This window comes from Toxorhynchites rutilus, chromosome 1, assembly GCF_029784135.1.
Source record: "Toxorhynchites rutilus septentrionalis strain SRP chromosome 1, ASM2978413v1, whole genome shotgun sequence".
In the NCBI taxonomy this organism is placed as follows: Eukaryota; Metazoa; Arthropoda; class Insecta; order Diptera; family Culicidae; genus Toxorhynchites; species Toxorhynchites rutilus.
Window position 1 is genome coordinate 111756289 of NC_073744.1, and position 21025 is coordinate 111777313.

Below are 21025 nucleotides of genomic sequence, written 5' to 3' on the forward strand. Positions count from 1 at the left end.
CTTTGAGGAAAATCGTTAAAAACATAAAAATTTGAATAATTTCAACGCCTTATGCTAGTATTAGCAACTAGAGACTTGGGGCTTTTCAACAAACCCAAACTCGTGTTGATTATATATGATCTTCATGAGGTAAAATCGATTTGTATTTACTAGTTGCATGAAAACGCTCTAAATCGGACAAACCAAGATCATTTACCCTATGATTCAGAGATGCATAAAAAACTAGAGAAGCATGATTTTTTTGAATTTCTACTCCAGACTAGCGGCCCAATTCTATGTTTTAATAAGTTTACCGCAAAGTCATTGGAATAGCTTTGCTGTTGCACTCAAACAGACTCTCGCAACAACGCAGACGCACACACTCTCTCACACAAAAAACGCATCGCAGCTGCTCACTGCTCACTCTCTCACTATGTTTGTGTTTACGTCAAGAATACGAACATTTACGACCGTTTACGACTGTTCACGACGACCGCGCTTTATTTTTTAGCGATTTTATTTATAGTAAGATTTGTTCCAGATGCACGATTTCCAGAACTGAGAAAAAAAAGCTCTTTTTGTTGCTTTTTTGTTTGGATCTTCATACATTTGTGAACAATTGTTTTGTTACGGTTGCAAACAACCGGAACAAAATAGAACCATTGATTCTATAATAAGAATTAAATGCCAGTTTGAATCGCGCATCCTAAAATAAATCCCCAATCCAATTCGATACCTACCTGAAAGGCAATGCATGCTGTCAAAATAAATACGGAAACAATTGTGAAGCTATTAACAATATGTACAATGAGACCTGACATTCGGTTGGGAGATTTCCGTTTCCGAATGACGAAGGAATAGCTGGAAAGGAAGCAGAAGAGAGAGAAAGAGAGAGAGAGAGAGAGAGAGAGAGAGAGAGAGAGAAAGCGCATAGAGAAAGGTGAAAATGAAGAGAAGAAAGGATTCGAGCTTTGAAAGAAAGAATGATGACTCGACTCCTTCTTAGCTCACGGACCGTCAAAGGAATTGAGTCGAGATTCGAGAAAAGTTAGAGTTGAAATTTCCTACAATGAGTTCAAGTGAAAGTGCGGGAGTAAATAGGGGCAGGAGAAGTCACAGCTCCCAGGGACCGTCCACGCCGGGTGACATCCGCCCTCCTCGCAGAAGAAATCCGACGGTGGAGAGACCTCAGTGCCGGTGGTCAGCGCTTGCTGACTAAGGGGGGCTACCCCCTCTTTATCGTTGTTCCAGACGCATACGAGTAAGTCGGTTGGACGCTTTTGAGGGCAGTACGGTGAGGTCTGGTAGAGCCTAGCCCCCGCTCACCGATACTGGAACCGATGAGGCCGACCCCCGTTTGCGGGCACCGTGCGTGAGTATCCGCCAATATCTTTCTCTCTCTATTCGTCGTACTTACCTGGATCCCATCTGCTCCACAAAGACGCATCAAAGTACTAACCTTTAAACCAGAAAAGAAATAAATATAGATATATAAAGACACTCACCTTTCTTTTCTTATTGAATAACGAATCCTCATAATATAGTGGTTCTACTTTATTCCGTAATCTTCCGTGGAAACAGTGAGTCCACTGCGCGATATCGGTGAAGAGACGACCCTGAGGCCATAATAACCTCTGAGCTAGCCGCTACTTACAGTTCCCATTGTGACACGAGTGAAATCAATCTCAAGGAACAGAATAACTGTTGATCATTTGGAAAACTCATTTCGCATAACGATCTCTAACATTCAAGCTGATCAAGATAAACTGGCTCAAGAATAGTCGTCCAAGTTTTCGCGTTTCGTTGTGATTTGTTAGTATTTCTGGATTTCCTAAAAATATTGGAGAAGTTTCTTGATGTCTAAAAGGATGTCCACTGAAAATGTAATACGATATTCACATATTCACCTAGTATAGCCATAAGTTCTGTCGGAGAGATCACGATTGTTATCAGCAGAGAAAATTCGAAGTGAAAAAAGTGATAACACTGCAGCCGTGTAGTGTCGAGATGGAAAATGAAAGGTGGGAAGATTTTTAAATCTGTGACGTCACAGATTTTGTTTATGCATGTTACTTTTCTTATAATAGTCCACTACATAGGAAAAGTGTTGTTATTACAAGTAAAAATAAGCAGATGAAATGAACGAACAATTTTTTTTCTTAAAAATAATGTTAGCGTTCAAAATCATGAAAGCACAACTGACAATTTAGCAGAAACTGAAATTTCAGTATTATTGAGGTATTCTAAACATAATTTCAATTCAATTTTTCTTCTCGTTCGTCTACCAAAAACGTAAATGAACAAAGTCAGAGTCACATTATCTTTTGTTCCTTTAACGGAGAAACATTCAACAGTGGAATGGAAAAAAGGTTACAAGTTTTTTCATGTAAAATTCACTTGAAAAATAAATTTAATTGACTTCGTATGAACTAGATTGAGACGAAAAGTTTTCCGCTTGTGTCTTAGTTTTAGACGAATGATGTGTTCAACACCCTAATTGTGAAAAAAGTAATTACAGTTGCTGACAAGAGAAAAACTTCCATGAAGTTGCTCTAAAATCTAAACGTAGTAGACATTAGAATACTATTTCTGATATAAGAAGAAATCAAAGAAAAAAATAAACATTTTAGTTTGCGACATGTTCTGTTTTTTTTTTCTAATGCGAAAAATATATTTTGGAAATATGTCATTAGTTTCTATATATCCTCTTTCGAATTTATTCGCTGACACACTCAATGTTGTAACATTTGAGTAACTGACTGGTATGCCTGATATGTGAACTTCCAATCTTCCAGGCTACTAATACAATCAAAGTTTAACACAACCAAAACTCGTGAATCTTCCCACCTTCTATTCTTCATCTCGGTGAAGTGTGATGTCCCTCCTTCACTCTCGCCAAGTTTCGCAGTCCCATCAGATCGACTTCTTAGCAACCATAAAGTTCAGTCTGTACGAGAAGCTTGTGACAGCTAGACACAGAGAGGAACGTCCAAGGTGGATCCCTTCTGCACAATGTCAACTATGCCGTTCGTGAACACGTTCGGCGCAATCCTCGTCGCAAAAGCGTTTAGCAGTCGAAGTGAACGTTTCTAAGAGCAGAATATGTCATAGTTTTCGTTGAGGTTTACAACTTGCGTACAGAGGATATGTGAGCCATTTATAGCCCGAATACAATTGGAACGATGCAAAAGCTCCTAAAACAGTTCAAAAATGTTTTTTTTTTGTTATAGAGGTCAGGGAAGCTCCATCAGCCTTATCTGGGACGGGTTAACCCAGACACCGTGTGGAGCTCACACCCACAAAAACCAAGCCCTCAGTTCGTTGACCTAATATATGTGTCCTCTTCACGACACATTTCCTCCACGATATTCCCCGCATGAAGGGCAAGCAGCCGCTCGCGCCTTTCGGTGAATCTGGGGCATACAAAAACGACGTGCTCCGGTGTTTCCTCCACATCTCCACACTCTGGATAAAGGGTAACATTGCGTACCCGAACCGATGTATGTATTACCTGAAGCAGCCATGTCCAGACAGGAACTGCATCAAGTAAAAATTTACCTCTCTGTGCCTCCTGTTCAATCAGGTCGATAGTACCGGTATGAACCTGTATGTCCATCTACCGTCGCTTAGTTAGTATTACTTAGTCACGGCAATACATACACACACTCTTTACAGCTTTGGCCCAAGCAGCAGCAAGAGGCGTCTCTTGGCAAGTGTATCTTCGTCGATACTGAGATATGGTGGCCCTGCCTGGTTGGCGGCTCTGGAAACCCACCGAAATCGGAGGAAGCTGAACAGCACATTCCGACTCATGGCCATGCGAGTCGTAAGTGCTTATAGGACCATTTCGACAGAAGCTGTGTGTGTAATCGCCGGAATGATTCCCATCTGCATCACTCTGGCGGAAGATAGCGAGTGCTACAAGCGACGGGAAAGCAGAGGTATCCGGAAATTGATGAGAGCGGAGTCGTTGGACAAATGACAGTATGAATGGGATACGGCAGAAAATGGTAGATGGACGTACAGGCTGATACCGGTACTTTCGACCTGGTTGAACAGGAAACACGGTGAAGTTAACTTTTACTTGACGCAGTTTCTGTCTGGGCATGGCTGTTTCAGGCAATATCTACACCGGTTCGGGCACGCAGTTTCACCCCTCTGTCCGGAGTGTGGAGATATGGAGGAAACACCGGAGCACGTCGTTTTTGTCTGTCCCAGGTTCACCGAAAGGCGCGAGGGGCTGCCTGCACTTCATGTCGGGAATATTGTGGAGGAGATGTGTCGCGACGAGATGATCTGGAATGCCGTGAGCAGTGCAATCACACAAATCATGTCGGAGCTGCAGCGAAGGTGGAGGGCTGACTAAAGTGCTGACAACGTTCGACGGTGAAAGGTGAACAACGGCGACGGCTGTTGCAAGAGATGGTACCTCACGAGAGTAGCTGTGACGGGGTGCGCGTTGTGTTGGAGGGCACCACCTAATCGGCTCTCCGCTGGGAAGAGAAATCCTGCGAGGGTGACTGTGACGGGGCGCGCGTCAAGTTGGAGGGCGCTTTCTAATCGGTGCACGTCTTGACAGGTAAACGGATGCCGATTTAATAACTACGACGGAGTGAGTGTCAAGGAGGGCGTCTTCAAACTGGTGTATACCCCACGAGAGCTGCTGTGATGGAGTGCGCGTCATGTTGGAGGGCACTACCTAATCGGCGCTCCGATGGGAAGAGAAATCCTGCGAGGGTGACTGTGACGGGGCGCGCGTCAAGTTGGAGGGCGCTTCCTAATCGGTGCACGTCTCGACAGGTAAACGGATACTGCCGCGGAGAACAGCAAAAGGCCTGCCTGACAACGCCTGATCGTGGCCTGGATGGAGGAACACCGCGAACATTTCGAAGGAACGAGCATCAAGGATGAAGCCACGATCAAAATGGTGAATACCCCACGAGAGTAGCTGTGACGGAGTGCGCGTCAGGTTGGAGGGCACTGCCTAATCGGCGCTCCGTTGGGAAGAGAAATCCTGCGAGGGTGACTGTGACGGGGCGCGCGTCAAGTTGGAGGGCGCTTCCTAATCGGTTCACGTCTCGACAGGTGAGAAACCCCGCGAGGGTGGCTGTGACGGGTTGCGCGTCAAGTTGGAGGGCAATTCCTAATCGGTTCACGTCTCGACGGGTAAATTCAAAATGCCTGCGAAGAGGACATCAGCGCAGTGGAATTAATAACGAATGGAAAGAAAAAAAAATATTGAGAAAAAGGGAAGGACAACGCTAGTTAGCGTTGAAAACTCGAGAAGTGCATGAGCACAGCCGCCCCCTGAAGTAGTCGCCTAGATGTGGTCCCAGGGGGAATAAGGCAACGAGTAGAGGGCTTGGTTTTTGTGGGTGCGATCCCCACTCGACGTCTGGGTTAACCCTTCCCAGGTAAGGCTGGTAGAGCGTTCCTCACCTCTTTAAAAAAAAAAAAAAAAAAAAATGGGGAACACTAGGGTAGGAGCCTACCTGTTGGTCTCAAATGTTCCTATCTCACGCCTCCACGAAGATCATATGACGACATTTTTAGATCAGGCGTGAACTGGAAACACACACCTGGTCTTGGCTCCGAGAACGGGTGTCGAAAGTGGCTAAGTGAGGGGGTGCGAGCGAGTCAGAGCGCTATATCTCTCCCGGGGAAGGCCTCCCGGGTCATGGAGGCCTTGCCAACCCGCTGTCTCCCAGGCAAAGGAGATACACCCAGACAATGGAGCTAAGGTCAAGACGAATACTACGAATGCGATCACCCGAGGAGGGTCCCCGAACTGGAGCTGGTCCTGGAACGGGCGTAAGAGCGAGCAGCCAGCGGCTGGAGGGCGATGTGCAAGAGCGGGCCACCAGCCGGGTTCAACCCGAAGAGCTACCGCCACACGGAAACAGCAGCCATCGACATCACCAACAAACGCTGCGCCTACGAGGCGTGTTGCGACTGTCAGACGACAGTCGTCCACACTTGTGGGTACTACTAGGCGACGGATCATGTGGACACACGAAATGAATGAATTCGTGATCCGCGCCTATTACATCTGCACTGCTTTGGAGACGGACATGAGCGGTCGCCCTCGAATACTCGCAATGTTCGAGGAAGCGTATCCAGAGTTCGTCGGGAGGCTTGACCAAAACGCGATGAACGCGAGGCGTAGAGCGATTGTACGCAACAATATGCTCTCCCAAACGCAAGTCGACGAGATCAAGCAGCAGGTGCAGAGAGAACTAAGCTCCAGAACAAGCAGAGCAAGCGATGTGTCGAGACGAAGTTCAGTACGGCTGAGCAATTCATTCGCGAGTGGGGCACGCGAATCAGCACCAGTGGAGGCCACAGTACAACAACCCTCTGAGCCGGAAGATCCACAGCCAGATCAACAACTACTACGCGATCTGGTCTTCCATTACGACGAGGCGATCTCACAGTTCCGCGACACGGACCCTTTGTCGCGCCCCAGGATCCCGAAGTTGCAGCATTCCCGCAGGCTGACAAGTGCAGTAAAGCTCATGAACGAGCACGTTCTTCCGCTGCACTTGGTTGATGCTGAGAACATAGAGGAGCTGCAACTGAAAGTTTACTGTGCTGCTGTGGCGACCGCCAAAAGTTTAGGATACCGTATTAGGCCAAGAGGCGGACTGCTCCAACATCTCCGTGAAAGGCGTGAGCCTCCATGGCGAAGGAGATTGGAGCAACGGATCCTAAACAAGCGCGCCGCAATTGGAAGACTGATGGCGTACAAAAGAGGCAGCAGATCGGCGAAATTATGTCGCCAAGTTGCTGTGATCGTGCGGCCTACTGAACTTCGCCAGCTGGGAGCTCACCAGCTGACGGAAAAACTCGACACACTGGTACAGCAATTGAGCGTCCTTACAAAACGGCTGAAACGTTACTCTGACTCTGCAAAGCGCCAGGAACAAAATCGGATGTTCAGAGATAACGAGAAAGCGTTCTACGACCACATTAGCGACGAGAAGCCCGACTACCGCGAAGGTTTGCCAGATATTAGCGATGTGACGAACTTCTGGGCTGGTATTTGGGAGACCCCAGTAGAACATCGCGACGGGCAAATGTGGTTAAGACGGGAGGAGGAGAGTTGTGGTGAAATTGGAGAGATGCCAGCTATCATCGTCGGAGAGAACGATGTCCGCGAAGCCTCGCGGTACCTGAGGAACTGGGCAGCACCGGGCCCCGATGGTGTCCAGAACTTTTGGCACAAGAAGCTGACCGTCGCATATCCAAAGATAGCTGAGTGCTTCAACAAGGTGCTACGTGACCCACACAACCTCCCTGAATTCGCCACCCGTGGCGTCACCTTCCTCCTCCCGAAAGACAGCAACACATTGAACCCATCAAAGTACAGACCGATAACGTGCCTATCGAGTCTGTACAAAATACTGAGCAGCATAATTACCGTTTCTGCTCACTGCGAACAGCATCACATCATCGCAGAAGAGCAGAAAGGATGCAGGAAAAATACGCATGGCTGCAAAGACCAGGCCATCATCGACGCAGCCATAGTCGGCCAGGCGGTATATAACCAGCGGAACCTAAGTATGGCCTATATCGATTACAGGAAGGCTTATGACTCCATACCTCACTCGTTTCTCGTCCGGGTATTGGAGCTCTACAAAATTGATCCCGTCGTCGTTAGGTTCCTGCAGCATGCGATGAGGCAGTGGAGTACGTCTCTGCACCTCAGGGATGGGGAAAATGTGTTGCAGTCTAGAACGCTGCAGATAAAGAGGGGGATATTCCAAGGCGACTCTTTCAGCCCGCTTTGGTTTTGTCTGGCACTGAACCCCCTCAGTAGGACGCTCAATAGAAACGGTCATGGCTATAAAATAAGGTATGGCGACGGCGCCCACGAAGAAGTGACCCATACCTTCTACATGGATGATCTCAAGGTCTACGCTGATTCACGTCAGCGTCTAGGTGTAGCTATCCGGGTTGTCGAAGACATAAGCAGGGACATCTGCATGGAGTTCGGCCTTGACAAGTGCCGCTGTGTCCATATGCTGAAAGGGCAGCTTACCGAATCCGGAGGTTACGAGGTCTATGACGGCGAGTTCATAAGAGACATGGTTCGTGGCGAATCCTATAAATATCTTGGATTCCGACAGCTCACCGGGATTCGCCACTCCGACATCAAGACGGAGCTGCGAGACAAGTTCTTGAGTCGAGTGAACTGTGTCCTGAGGACTTTCCTCAACGCGGGGAACAAGGTACGCGCGATCAACACATTCGCGGTTCCCCTGCTGACCTTCAGTTTTGGTGTAGTCAAATGGAGCAAAACTGACCTAGAGGACCTTGAGAGGAGGATGAGGAAAGCATTTAAAGAGGCCGGAATGCACCATCCTCAATCGGCACTGTAGAGAGTTTCACTGCCACGCAAAGAAGGGGGACTTGGAATAGTCGACATATCTGCACTGTGTGTTGCCCAGGTACGACAACTGCGCGAGTACTTCGCAGAACGCGCCAACCAAAACGCGCTATACCGGGCTGTCTGCGCCGCCGACAGAGGATACAGCGCTCTGCACTTGGCGCAAGCGGAGTACCAACTCAACTGCAATCTGCAGACAGTGGAGGAGAAGATTGCAGCTTGGAAGCAGAAGGCAGTGCATGGTGCCCACCCCCATCAACTGGATCGGCCACACGTCGACAAGGCCGCATCTAATCTGTGGCTATCGCGTGGTGAACTCTCTTCAGTAGTAGAAGCCGACATGATAGCCATCCAGGACAGGATAATGCCGACGAGAAACTGCAGGCGGTACGTCTGGCATCAAGACGTTGATGACATTTGCCGGATGTGCCATCAACCAGGTGAAAACATAGAGCACATTATGGGAGGCTGTCCCGTTTTGGCCAACGCAGCCTACACCGAGCGCCACAACAACGTGGCCCGTATTGTTCATCGACAACTGGCGCTCCAATGTGCTCTACTGGAAGACAACGTACCAAACTACCGGTACCTGCCTGCACCTGTCCTGGAAAATGACCGTTTCAAGCTGTACTGGGATCGCACTGTTCTGACCGACCTCTCGATCCACCACAACCGCCCAGATATAATGGTTTACGACAAGAGCGACCGCAAAGTCACCATCATCGATGTCGCTATTCCACTGAACCAGAATCTGGAGGAGACCCACGGTCGCAAAATCTGCAAGTACCGACCATTGGCCGTGGAGCTCAAGGAACTGTGGGGGCTAAGGGAGGTCCCAAGAATTGTTCCAGTCGTTCTCTCTGGAACTGGAATTGTCCCGAAGACACTTCTGGAAGCGCTAAAGGTGTTGAATATGGAGAAGGAATTGGCCGGCATCCAAAAGTCGGTCATCCTTAGCACCTGCGCGATTGTCCGACAATTTCTCGGTCAGGACTGAAACAGCACGAGCATGCAGATACGTGCATTCCGCAGAGCCTAGTCCCCCTTTGGCATTCAGAAGCCCGGGGGCAGGTGAAAATTCTGGCTAGGTTCGCCTAGTTAAGAAGTGAGATAAGTCTGAAAAAAAAAACTCTTTACAGATACACGGGTCGAAGGTTGTGCAGTCCACTGATCATTCAACAAGAGCCAAAGGTTGTACCGCTCATGACAACTCTACACGAGCTGATGATTGCGCCGGCTAGTGACCATTCTATCCTGGATTCCTCGAGTCGAGAAAGACGCACCACGCTAGATAAGGGGTACAAACTAGGGGGGCGTTGCTGATTAACGGTCAGCTGCATCCCAATAGGAAGTATCCCGTGTCGGGCACACGTACAGAGCATTGGAGACAGCAACATCCCAATTTCGAGAACACTTGGAATACTAACCTTGAGCCGACCGCGAGTAATCGGTTACATATTACTAACATAGATAATAAGAAAAACTGTCAAAATATTGAACTCCCAGCCCCGTCAGGCCAACGCCAAATGAGCCTTGATAAAAATATATATTTTGGAAAAAAAATCTACCGTTCTCTGCCGTATCCCATTTCTGCTGCCATTTGTCCAGTGACTCCGCTCTCATCGTTTTCCGGATACCTCTGGTTACACTCCGTTGCACGGAAGACAGGCCAGAGGTTCAGATGGAAATCATCCCGGTGAATACACACACAGCTTCTGTCGAACTGGTCCTTTAACGCTTATGACTCGCTTGGCCATGAGTCGGGATGTGCTGTTCAGCTCCGATTTCGGTGAGTTTCCAGAGCCGCCAACCAGGCAGGACCATCGCACCTCAGGGTCGACGGAGACGCCTCTTGCCGCTGCTCGGTCCAAAGATATTTGGCATGATCCTCGTTACCGCGTTGATGGCCTTTGCCGCCTTCCCGCATGCAAATACAAAACATGATAGTAAAAAAAGGCTGATAGTAACAAAGTCTTTCTTAGTAATAAAGTTGGGGACGCGCTCGAGGTAACCGACTAGTTTATCTACCTAGGCAACTGACAACAACGAAAGCCATGTAATTCGCTGACGCATAGTCAATGGAAGTCGTTCCCGCCCTGGACTTCACAAATCCCTAAGGTCAGACAGACTTCGACCTCGTACGAATTGTACCACGTAAATATCCCTGATTTGGCCGGCTATTTTCTATGAGCACGAAGCATGGACGCTGTTTGAAGAGCACTAACTAACACTTCGGTGTTTTCGAACGACAAGTGCTCAGAACAATATACGGCGTTGCACATGAAAACAGACTATGGAAAAGGAGAATGATCCACGAACTGGCGCAACTCTACGGCGAACCCAGCATCCAGAAAGTCGGCAAGTTTGGACGAGTGCGATGGGCGGAACATATTGCAGGATTGACAGACAGCAGTCCCTCAAATATGGTGTTCGCATCGCATACGGAGGGGGCAAGTAGAGGAGCCCAGCGATTGTTGGCGAGGTTGGATCAGGTCGAGCATGACTTGGGAAGACTTTGTGCCGCCCGAGGTTGGAGAACTGCAGCTATGGATCGGGGTTTTCGACGAAACATTCTGGAGAAGATCTAATCTCTTAATGGTATGTAGTATCATTGTAATTAAATAAATTTATTCGATACAGAAATGTTAATTTTCATTCTTTTATTTCAAATCATATTACAAATCTTATTCGCTAAAGTCCATCACCATATTTTCTTCACAAATTGCATGCATAAAGACTTTTTTCTCAGTCTTGGAGTTGTAAATAGCTCTAGTCAGCCGAACGTATCATATGTGACTTCTAGGTTGATGAATATGTCGCATATACGAGAGACTGCTTTTAAAGAATCGGCAATTAAAATCTATGCCTTCGACTAATGAATCTATAACCGACAATGAAGTCGACTTAATAACTTACGTAATACATATCTCAATTGTTTTATATTTGTATATTGTTACACACATTAGCATCAGGCTCAGTTGGATTACGATGTTTGATTCATTCATCTGTTATTGGTGTGTTTTTACGTTCCGATTCAGGTTCTTGCTCCCCAGCCAAAGGTTCGACGAGCCCCTGTGGAACATCATCAATAAATGTAACCGAACGCGCCCGTTGCAATGCATCAGGACTCGTAACACTGGTTGTGCTCTCGACATCAGCATATCCCTCACTAATATCCGCTTTCCTCTGCATTTTTTTACGCTGATAACTTTCTAAATGTACGAGATTAGCGCCCAAGTCACGATTAATTATATCCCTCCTTTGTCTTCCCTTGATTAAAATATCCGTGAAACACGCAACCGGTGGCAGTTGAAAATTCTCCAGAACCTCTCTCGCTTCTATCTCCACTCGCGTGTAGTCTGCTATCTCATCCTTAAACTTCTGTATTTTCTCCTTCAGCTGTTCTGTTCTGGTTACCACTACTTTCTTGACCGGTATAAGCTGAGCTTTAACCTCTTCATAATCCTGTTCGATTCGTGCCAAATCTTCGGCAATTGCGACCTGTTTTTCTTCATTATATTTTCGTATTTCTTTCTCTGGGTGCATTTGTTTCGCCAACTGTCCCGGATTAATGTTTCTTCTCTCCATCATGCTGCGCAGTAATCGTTTATAACTTTTATGCCTCCATCTAGCATCTGAGCGTTTGGCCATGTCGACTCGTTTCTCAGCATCTCGCATTGATTTTTTCTTTGCCTCTTCAATCGCTTGGCGTTTCAAGAATTCATCTCTTTCCTTCTGTTCCACCTCCATTCGCTCTGCCATTTCCTTTGCTTCACGCTTCGCTTTCAATTGTGCATCGATACTGTCTTTGTGAGCCTCATAGTAGTTTTGAATCCATTTGTCCTGCAACTCTCGGCAAGATAATTGATGTTGGATGAACTTCCGGAATTTCTGGAAATAATGTGCATTGAGTATGAAACTCTAGTTTTCTGAGTAAAGGTAAGAATACCTTCTTTTCATTTGGAAAAGGCTCCGAAAACGCGCTAGGAATTATCAAAATTCTTATATTACTGTTGTAATCTGCCACTGCAAGGAACTTCTTCGTAGCTGATAGCTTATGCTGCGACAAATAGGAGAGCATGTGTCCACCTAAACTCGTTACCAGGCACGGCATGTCAATTCTCACTAGTAATTAAGCAAAATTAAGCAAAATAATTTATTGTAGTAAAGTAAGCCACGATTCAATTTAGACAAATAAAATTTTCATTCCGTTAGTTACTGTGAAACGATCAAGTTGATTCCACTAGTGGTTACAATAGGTTATGGGCCTATTAATCGCTGTTTTTGAAGATTCGAAATGGCTACGTCAAGTTTCAGAGCTGGAAGTTTTGGGGAAACATGATTTGGGATCCTACGGTTTTTCAAACCTACCAAAAATCGAGCGATTGTACGGACGGGAAAATTAGACGACATGGAAGTTCTTGAAGATCCCTGGGAGGCCGTCAAGCCCGAGAAAAATGGATGGATGGAACTTTCAAAGCTGTAGACCCTATCATGAATCGAAAAGCGAGAGCGAAAATTATCTTTCTGCTGGAACCAACGAACTATGTTCATGTAGAGAAACGACGACTGCGACGACTGTAACGCAAGTCTGAGATAATCTGAAGAAAGCGTTTGAAGATTCCGGACTCCCTAGGCGAGTAGGACTTCTGCGGAAACTAGTGAAGGAAGACCAAGGAAGCTGTATGTCGATGTCTGAATACGCTCAACGAAGAAATTTCGAGGGCTCACCAACTCAAGGGAATGAGATTCAAAATTTCGGATGATTGCTGCGATGTGGTCTTCCTGACGGGTACAGACCAATGATTATGGCTCTGGAAAACTCTGGAGCCCAATAACAGGAGATGCGATCAAGACAAAGCTACTACAGGAGCGGCAGATACCAATGTCGGATGCGGAACTTCTGGCAAGAGGCAAACGTGGAGAATTCAACAAGCAGCAGGAACCGGCCAACCAACCGAAGACGGAATCGAAGGGTCCGAAATACAGGTAAGAAATTCGGGTACATCGCAACGGATTGCGGAAGTAAGAAGGAAGAAGCTTTCTGCGTCATCCTGTCATCGATACAGCCCAACAGCAACACCGATTGGTTTTGCGACTCCGGAGCAACAGTTCACATGACTCATAAGAAGGTACTATTGAAGGAGTTGAAGTAATCAAATGATAACGTTGTTGCAGCAAACAAAGGCGAGATGAGCATCGAAGCTATCGGTAAAACCATTTTGCGACCGCGCTGTATGTGCGATGGGAAAGCACAGCCGTCAACCGTTTAGTAAGAAAGGTTCCCGTGCATCGGAGCTGTTGGAGGTTGTTCATTCGGATATCTGCGGCCCGATGGAGTTCAAGTCGATCGGAGAAAGCAAATATTTTATCGTGTTTGTGGATAACATGTCCAGACGGATGTTCGTATATTTTTTGCGATCGAAGTCGGAGGGCAAAGTTCTGGATACGTTCCGGAAATTCCACGTGATGGCGAAGCGGCAAGCTGGACACAAGTTGAAGATTGCTCGGACCGACAATGGATTGAAGCACACCAACCAAAGGTTTTCTGAATATTTAGTGAAGCTCGGAATTCGTCATCAAACCACGAAAAGCTACCCTCCGAAACAGAATGAACTGACTGAGAGGGCGAATCGATCAATCATCGAACGTACGAGGTGTATGCTTTTCGAAGCAAGACTGAATAAATCTTTCTGGGCAGAAGCAGTGTCGACGTCAGTGTACCTCCTCAATCGTTCACCAACGCGAGGTCACAATATCACACCTGGAGAACCTTGGAGGGGAAAGAAGCCGGAATAGTCGCAAATCAGGATTTTTAGAACCCAAGTCGAACGACGCAAGTGGGATGTGAAATCGGAAACTAGCATCCTAATACAATTCGATTAAGACACCAAGGTTTACCATCTATTCGATCTGAATGAGCCGGGATGTTCGATTCATCAACGAAGGGCCAACATACGGTCGTGAATCAGAAGCGAATCGATGAAGTACTTGAACGATGGTCAGGCTGGGTGTCGAGGACTACGTGTTGCAACCCGATGATGAGCAAGTTCCGGAGCCAATTTGATCGGGCCAGTTCAGCGGAATGGCAACTTAGTAGATCGACGATGCGAACGGCATCTCAAGTGATCCTGTTACACCACAAGAAGCGTTGTCGCGTTCTGATGCCGAGAAATGGAAAGTAGACATGCGGAAGGAGTACGATGCGCTGATCAGCAACGGTACCTGTCAGAACTCCCAAAAGGCAGGAAGACGATAAAATGCAAGGTGTTTGAAGACTACGCATGATTCGAGCAGAAACATAGACCGATACAAGGCGAGGTTGGTGATTGAAGGTTTTTCGCAGCGAAAGGGGATAGATTATGATGAAACGTACTCCCTCGTCGTTCGCTACAGTTCGCTGCGATACCTGTAGGCACTGGCAACAAGGTGCGATTTGCGAATCCAGCAGATAGACGCCGTCACTGCTTTCCTGCAAGGAGACCTGGATAAAGAGATCTATATGGAGCAGTCCCCGATGTTCGAGGATCCCCAGAATGGTGTGCTGCTTAAACAAGGCGTTGTACGGACTCAAGCAGTCAAGTCAAGTCTGGAACAACAAGCTGGACTGGATGCTGAAGAAGTTTGGCCTTACACAGGCGAACTACGACCCCTGCGTTTATCATCATATCGATGGCCGGCGGATGATATTCGTGGCAGTATACGTTGATGACGTGATGATTTTTTCGACCAATGGAGACTGGATTAAGAGTGTCATAGTGTTTTTGAATGAAAACTTCCGGATGAAGGACTTGGATGAAGCTATGAGTTTCCTAGGAATTCGGATAAGCCGGACCGAGGATACTATTGCGTTGTATCAGGTAGCATAGATTGAAACAATGCAATGCAAGTTCAACATTGTAAATTTTTACCCAGGCAAGACGACGATGTCTGATAAGCTGAACCCCTGACCCCTGACGAGACGAACCAGATGGCCAACATCCCGTATCAGGAAGCAGTCGGTAGTCTGATGTATTTGGCCCAATGTACCCGACTGGCCATTTTATTTGCCGTGAATCAGCTGAGCCGATATACGAGGGCAGTCCGATAAGTACTTAGCCTACAAAAAAGTACAAAAATTTTGGAAAAGTAGCGATTCCGATTCGGCTGAAATTTTGACAGTATCCGTTTACAAGAATGTACTACACTATAAGTAATCTCTCTTGCGATACTGACATCATCGGGCGATGAGGCTAAGTACTTATCGGACTACCCTCGTAATTCCGACCTGGAATGCAGCACTGGAGTGCTGTGAAGCATCCGTTCCGTTACCTCCGTGGAACCGCGAAAGAGCTGATTTACAGGTAGGATGATAATGAAGAAGTTGTTGGATATAGCAATGCGGACTGGGCAGCAGATTTGGACGACAGAAAATCGACGAGCAGTTACATCTTCAAGCTACAGGATGCAGCGATTCTAATGCTGCCAGCGGCAGCCTGCGATTGCATTGTCAATATGTGAAGCTGAATACATGACCCTATCAGCAGCAGTTCAGGAAGCCTCGTGGTAGAGAGGTCTAATGTCACAGTTTCAAGAAATTGGCCCTATCGAAATTCTCTGTGACAAGCAAAGTACGATCGCTGTCCCTAAAGCTCGCAGATATAACCTTAGAACGAAGCATATCAATTAGGCACCATTATATTCGAGATGTGCTGGAGAGAGAAATGGTCAACATCGATTACGTCAGTAGTGAAGATCAACTCGCTGATGGGCCCACGAAACCGTTAACCCTCGTTAATCTGAATCGGACTCGTGGAGCCATAGGATTAAATGCTTGAGGAGAAGTATTGTAGTGTAGTAAGCCATGACTCATTTTAGACAAATAAAATTTTCATTCCGTTAGAGCCCCCGCAAACTGCAGCCTTTTTTTCAGTCGATAGTTTGGTCGGGTTGGATTGCTAGTGCGCACACCGAGCCAACTAAAGTGAAGAGTGCGCACACTAGCCTGTCGGCCGAATATTCTCGAAACACTGTATTTAATTTGTGTTCGACAACGGAGAAGGAAAATCAAAAAGAGATTCCGAGAGCATTGGGCGCATCCCATTCTTAGTGATTCGTACAGCACGTATGTCGGATGCCAAAATTGAGAGCGAATTGAGAGCGAATGGAGAGCGAATTGAGAGCGAATGGAGAGCGAATTGAACTATCATCCGATAAACAATCGTTGCTAGTCAATACTGATTAAACGGACGGCCGATAGTTGACCAACAGAATAGTTTGAATGTAATCGGGAAGCCTATCAAACTTATTTATCGGTCGATACTGAATCGGTGTATTGTGCGCATATGCATATCCCTCCATACTGATTAAGTCGTCCGACCGACAAAAGTCTGCAGTCTGCGGGGGTTCTTAGTTACTGTCGAACGATCGAGTTGATTAAAATGAAGTTATTTCTACTTCCGCATACAGTGTAGAACAAAACTTACCACTTAAATCCCAAATCTCAAAATTACCATTACTGTCAATAATGAAGAAAACTGCCGCTCGATCCAAACTCCACCGACCAGCCGTCAGGCGTGCCTTCCGTTTTCTCCAAAATATCGCTGAGCTAACACATTTTTCACTCCACACTGCCAAAACGCGTCCTCCGATGGACAAGAATATATCCATGCAGAATGGATTTCTCTCAACCGCAATCACCGGACCATCATGAATCGATGCAAAAGTCTTGTCAGTCTTCATTGCCTCCTCGTTGGTTCCTGTACCTTGATCGAAATCATGTCCCTGCCAGGTGCCGCATGCAATTCCACCCATTAGGCTCCCATATACCACTTTCATGCGAAACTCAACAGCTATCGATGTGGCTCGATGAACTACTCTGGAAGACAGTTCTTTCGGTATCTCATCCGGCACATATTGAAAAAGTGCCTCATCTACTGAGATTGAGGTAACTGATGTTTCACACTTTACTCTGAATATTGGATGGAATGCGTTATCTAGATGTTGATAAGCAGACTTCTTCCCATCCATAACAGTTTTGGACGTTTGTGTTGTTTTTGAAGCTGGAGGACTAAAGTCCAAATCCCAGAAGCAGACCGAACCATCAACCGACGCAGTCATAATAAAACGGTGCAGTTTATCGTCGACAGCCCGTATCTGCCCAGTACCGGCACAATAAGTGTTCCGAGGCAGCCATTTAATAACCGTTATCGATCTTCTGGGAGATTTATCCATTGCACTGATCGCAACTGGTTCCACTGTACGATCAACCTCGTCCTTGAACAATCCCATCATTGCTTTAATTTCTCGACGGTACTGAAGTTGGGTGGGAGATATATCTTCAACCCTCTCAACTCTATCCAGTTGCCTGCTCAGATCCCAAATAATAATTTGTCCAGTCACTAGTCCTCCCAGAAGCAGGTTACCATCATACGGACAAAAGGACAGCGCTGTAACTTCTCGATCGGATCTTAGCTCCAATTTTGGGTTGAGCGTGTCATCAAAGCACCACATCAGTACTGGACAATTTTCAAACACAATCCGATTAACAAGATCAATTGGGTTCGTGTCCGATTCTCCGTCGTGTTTGATAGTGCAAAGTGTTTCGAAGTTGTATGCAGCTACAAGTATTCCAGACAATACAGGATGCCAATCGATAGCCGACACATAACGTTTTCCGCATTTTGCACGATCAGAAAAGCAAAAGCATTCCTCCACAATGGGTGTCTGATATTTCTGCACTTTTTTATACGAAATGCAAGGATAATCATTCTTATACATGTCAACTTGATTGAACTCCAGTGTATTGAGTAACTCCTGAACATAGCTATTAGGCTTCGGCGCTTGATTATCATTTCCAGTGGCAACCGTCGATTTATTGGCCGCTTCCCTCTCCTCATCTGTGATCTCGTATAGATACTGAGACCACGCGTTAGTCGGAAAGGTAGGATCCGTCTGCTGATATTGGTGAACTTTGGGAGGACCTATTTGGACAGCAAAGTCCACAAGCTTACGCTGAATATTGTTGAAGCGTAATTTGCCGGGGACCAACTCAACATAACCATCACGAACATCTTTCACAAAGCGATTTGTGAACACATAACTGCACCGTTTGACTGGAAATATGCTTTGGGTTTCCAGATTAACAATATTGGTGCGCTGAACTGGAATGAAAGACAAAACCTGAAATTAAAAAAAAAGATTTTTGTATTAATTTATTGGATATTATTGATAATGAAACGCAAATTGTTACCTTCGCATGGCTGCCCTGATCTTGCCATTTTCTGGGACGTTTTTTCAAAACCCCTCGTGCTTTATGCCGCTCAAGTACTTCAATTCGCCGTATGAGATCACTAGCTTCCTTCGTTTCGCGATCGTCCACGAAAACGACAAACGTATCTTCTTCTGTAGACAGTTCCGGCAGGTATCCAACCAGAATAAGCTTTCCCGGATTTAGTTCCTTCAGCTTATCCTTAAGTTGTTTTTGCTCTTTTGTTTTGTCCGGAATGTGATCCTCAAGAACTTCTTTCTTGATTTCCTTCCACGGGTGCTCTACACTAACTGCCTTCCCAATTTCCATCCCGATTTCCGCTTGAAGATCCGGACTAATGACCAGACGCGTGGTTTTCGGGAAACTGAGCAGTCGATTGCGTGCTTCATCTTCCTTGAAACCGAATATCATTGAAATTTCTTCATCTTCCGATGAGTCGAACACGAAGTGATCGTCTGATCGATCAGATTTTTCCGATTTTCCATCGTCAAATCCAGCGGAGGATTTAAGATGGCTCATTTGAGAAATCAAACTCATTTTCAGTAACGAACTGAGCGTTGCAGAACAAATGCACAAACAACCTGGACACGCAAAATTGCTCCTAGGCAACCGTTGCCAATCAATGATACGCTTGCGCAAAAACGCGTTCTCGCTCCCACAAGTGGTTTTCCGATGCGCTTGAGGCCGGTAGACCATTCAGAAACGGATATGCAATTTGAAAAACCACGTGATTCCGTTTATTATTCATCAACCAAAAATAGTGCGATTCTATATTCATGGAGCGGAGTGAAACCGGATATCCGACAGTCGGATATTCGGCTGAAACTGAAAGAAACATTTGTGCATGAACCAAAAAAAGGGTTACATTTTAGGGAGAAGGATAATTTTTGCATTAATATAATGAACAATGATAAAATTTGTGGTGCCTGAGCCTTTTGTGGGGTTGTTCAAGGATGATAATGTGAGAGACTTCACTACAAAACATGCTTTATGGCTTTAAGCGGCTCATAGACGTTCAATATTATTGATCAATAGTATTGAATATTGAAGCCCCTAGACGATATTGCACAAACCACCGGCCCCAATATTGCGCCATAATATTGAACGTCTATGGGCCGCTTTATGAAACAATGCGTTCTCCTTCTGATATCGTTTGATGAAATGACAAGAATTATATTTTAACCTTTCCTGTATATTTGAGGTAATTTATCATTTTGCTGCATAAAAAGCATTTGGACTAAGACGAGATTGCACATATAGTGAACGACGGGTTCAGGAAAAATATTCCAATCCTAACGAAATCGACTGTTATGTGAAAATCTTCGAATCGTTCGCAATCACGATCCTTACATTTGGTGGTCAATGTAAGGAGTATCGCCAATTAACAAAATTTGCTAGAATCAACATTAATTTAATTTCGAAAAAAAATCTGGCATTTCAGAAATTAAACATTATTTTAATTACGTATGAATGGTGTTAATGGGCTATTTTCTTATGGTTTATCTTGTGTTAATGAAAAATTATTTATGGGGAAATATCAGGAAAGACGGACATGATAGGAAATACGGACACCCAGTGGCGTAGTGAGGGTAGACAGCGCCCCCGGCAAACTATGAAAATGGCACCCCAAAAAGTACAATTTGTTTCGATTTTTTACTAGTTTTTAGATTGTGATATTTTGTGGAAACTACTCACTACTTACTTATTATACTTTGAGCAGTTTATTGAGCAGAAGGCTAGAAATATCATATCAGTTTCACTTATTCTCTAGTCAAATTTTTACCTTGTGTTTTTACCACAATTGCATCTAAATCAAGGTCTTAGCTAGTGTCGATCGAATGAATTGCCAAGCCATTGTGTCGGGCTTGGTTCATTTTAGAACGTAGATAATTTTTAATCAGTTTAAGTTTGTTGAAACTGCATTCGCACGGTGCCACTGTAACTGAAAGCATCAGCAAAATTCTTAGCGCCGGCTCAATGTTAGAATAAAATGCTTCGAGAGAATATTTAAGAAAAATGTTCAAGATGCCTAAAGAGGTCAAAAAGTTCAAGTCAGGGGATAGGTCCTTCATCAGTGTCTTGAACACTTTTACCTCTGATATAAGTTCCTTTGTTCCAACATCTGAAGAATACTTCTGTCCGAAATTTGACGTAATCTGCTTCAATTGATCCATGCTCATAGATGTTAGTTCGTCTCTCGTTATAAATGAAAAATCTCATTCTATGGGCTAAAAAGTCTCGGGATTTTAAATGAAAACAATCGTTTGTTTGGGCAAAGCTTAAATAGTTTCCTTGTTTTACGATTTCTAGATTCGTAGCCCTTTTTCGCCTTTTCTTTGAAATATTACTACTAATCCTAATTTTGTTTAATGTTGAGATAGCGATTTGGCATATTGGACAAAGTTTTA

The 21025-nt window shown here is 45.5% G+C and overlaps 1 protein-coding gene across 2 annotated transcripts; it reads right to left on the reverse strand.

Annotated features, from left to right (window-relative positions):
• Nucleotides 1–11079: 11079 nt before the first annotated feature.
• Nucleotides 11080–19154, reverse strand: LOC129776600 (dynein axonemal intermediate chain 3). 2 transcript variants are annotated; one of them, XM_055782336.1, is made up of 4 exons: nt 18600–19154; nt 16834–18529; nt 12318–12493; nt 11080–12259 (listed from the first exon to the last, which is right to left on the reverse strand). In XM_055782336.1, exons 1-4 carry the CDS (start codon nt 19152–19154, stop codon nt 11366–11368), a joined length of 3321 nt encoding a protein of 1106 aa, XP_055638311.1. In that variant the 3' UTR covers nt 11080–11365. The 2 variants fall into 2 exon arrangements, with proteins under 2 accessions (XP_055638311.1, XP_055638319.1); XM_055782344.1 differs by having other exon boundaries at nt 16861–18529; nt 18600–19144.
• Between the last annotated feature and the right edge of the window lie 1871 nt (nt 19155–21025).

Bases quoted from the DNA above. Each gene is read 5' to 3' on its own strand.
- LOC129776600 (XM_055782336.1), bottom strand. From the start codon at position 19,154: ATGAGTTTGATTTCTCAAATGAGCCATCTTAAATCCTCCGCTGGATTT. The intron at 18,530-18,599 runs GTAACAATTTGC...TTTTAATTTCAG, and splicing joins ATCAGGGCAGCCATGCGAAG to GTTTTGTCTTTCATTCCAGT. The intron at 12,494-16,833 runs GTAAGTTTTGTT...CTTAATTACTAG, and splicing joins TGAGATTTGGGATTTAAGTG to TGAGAATTGACATGCCGTGC.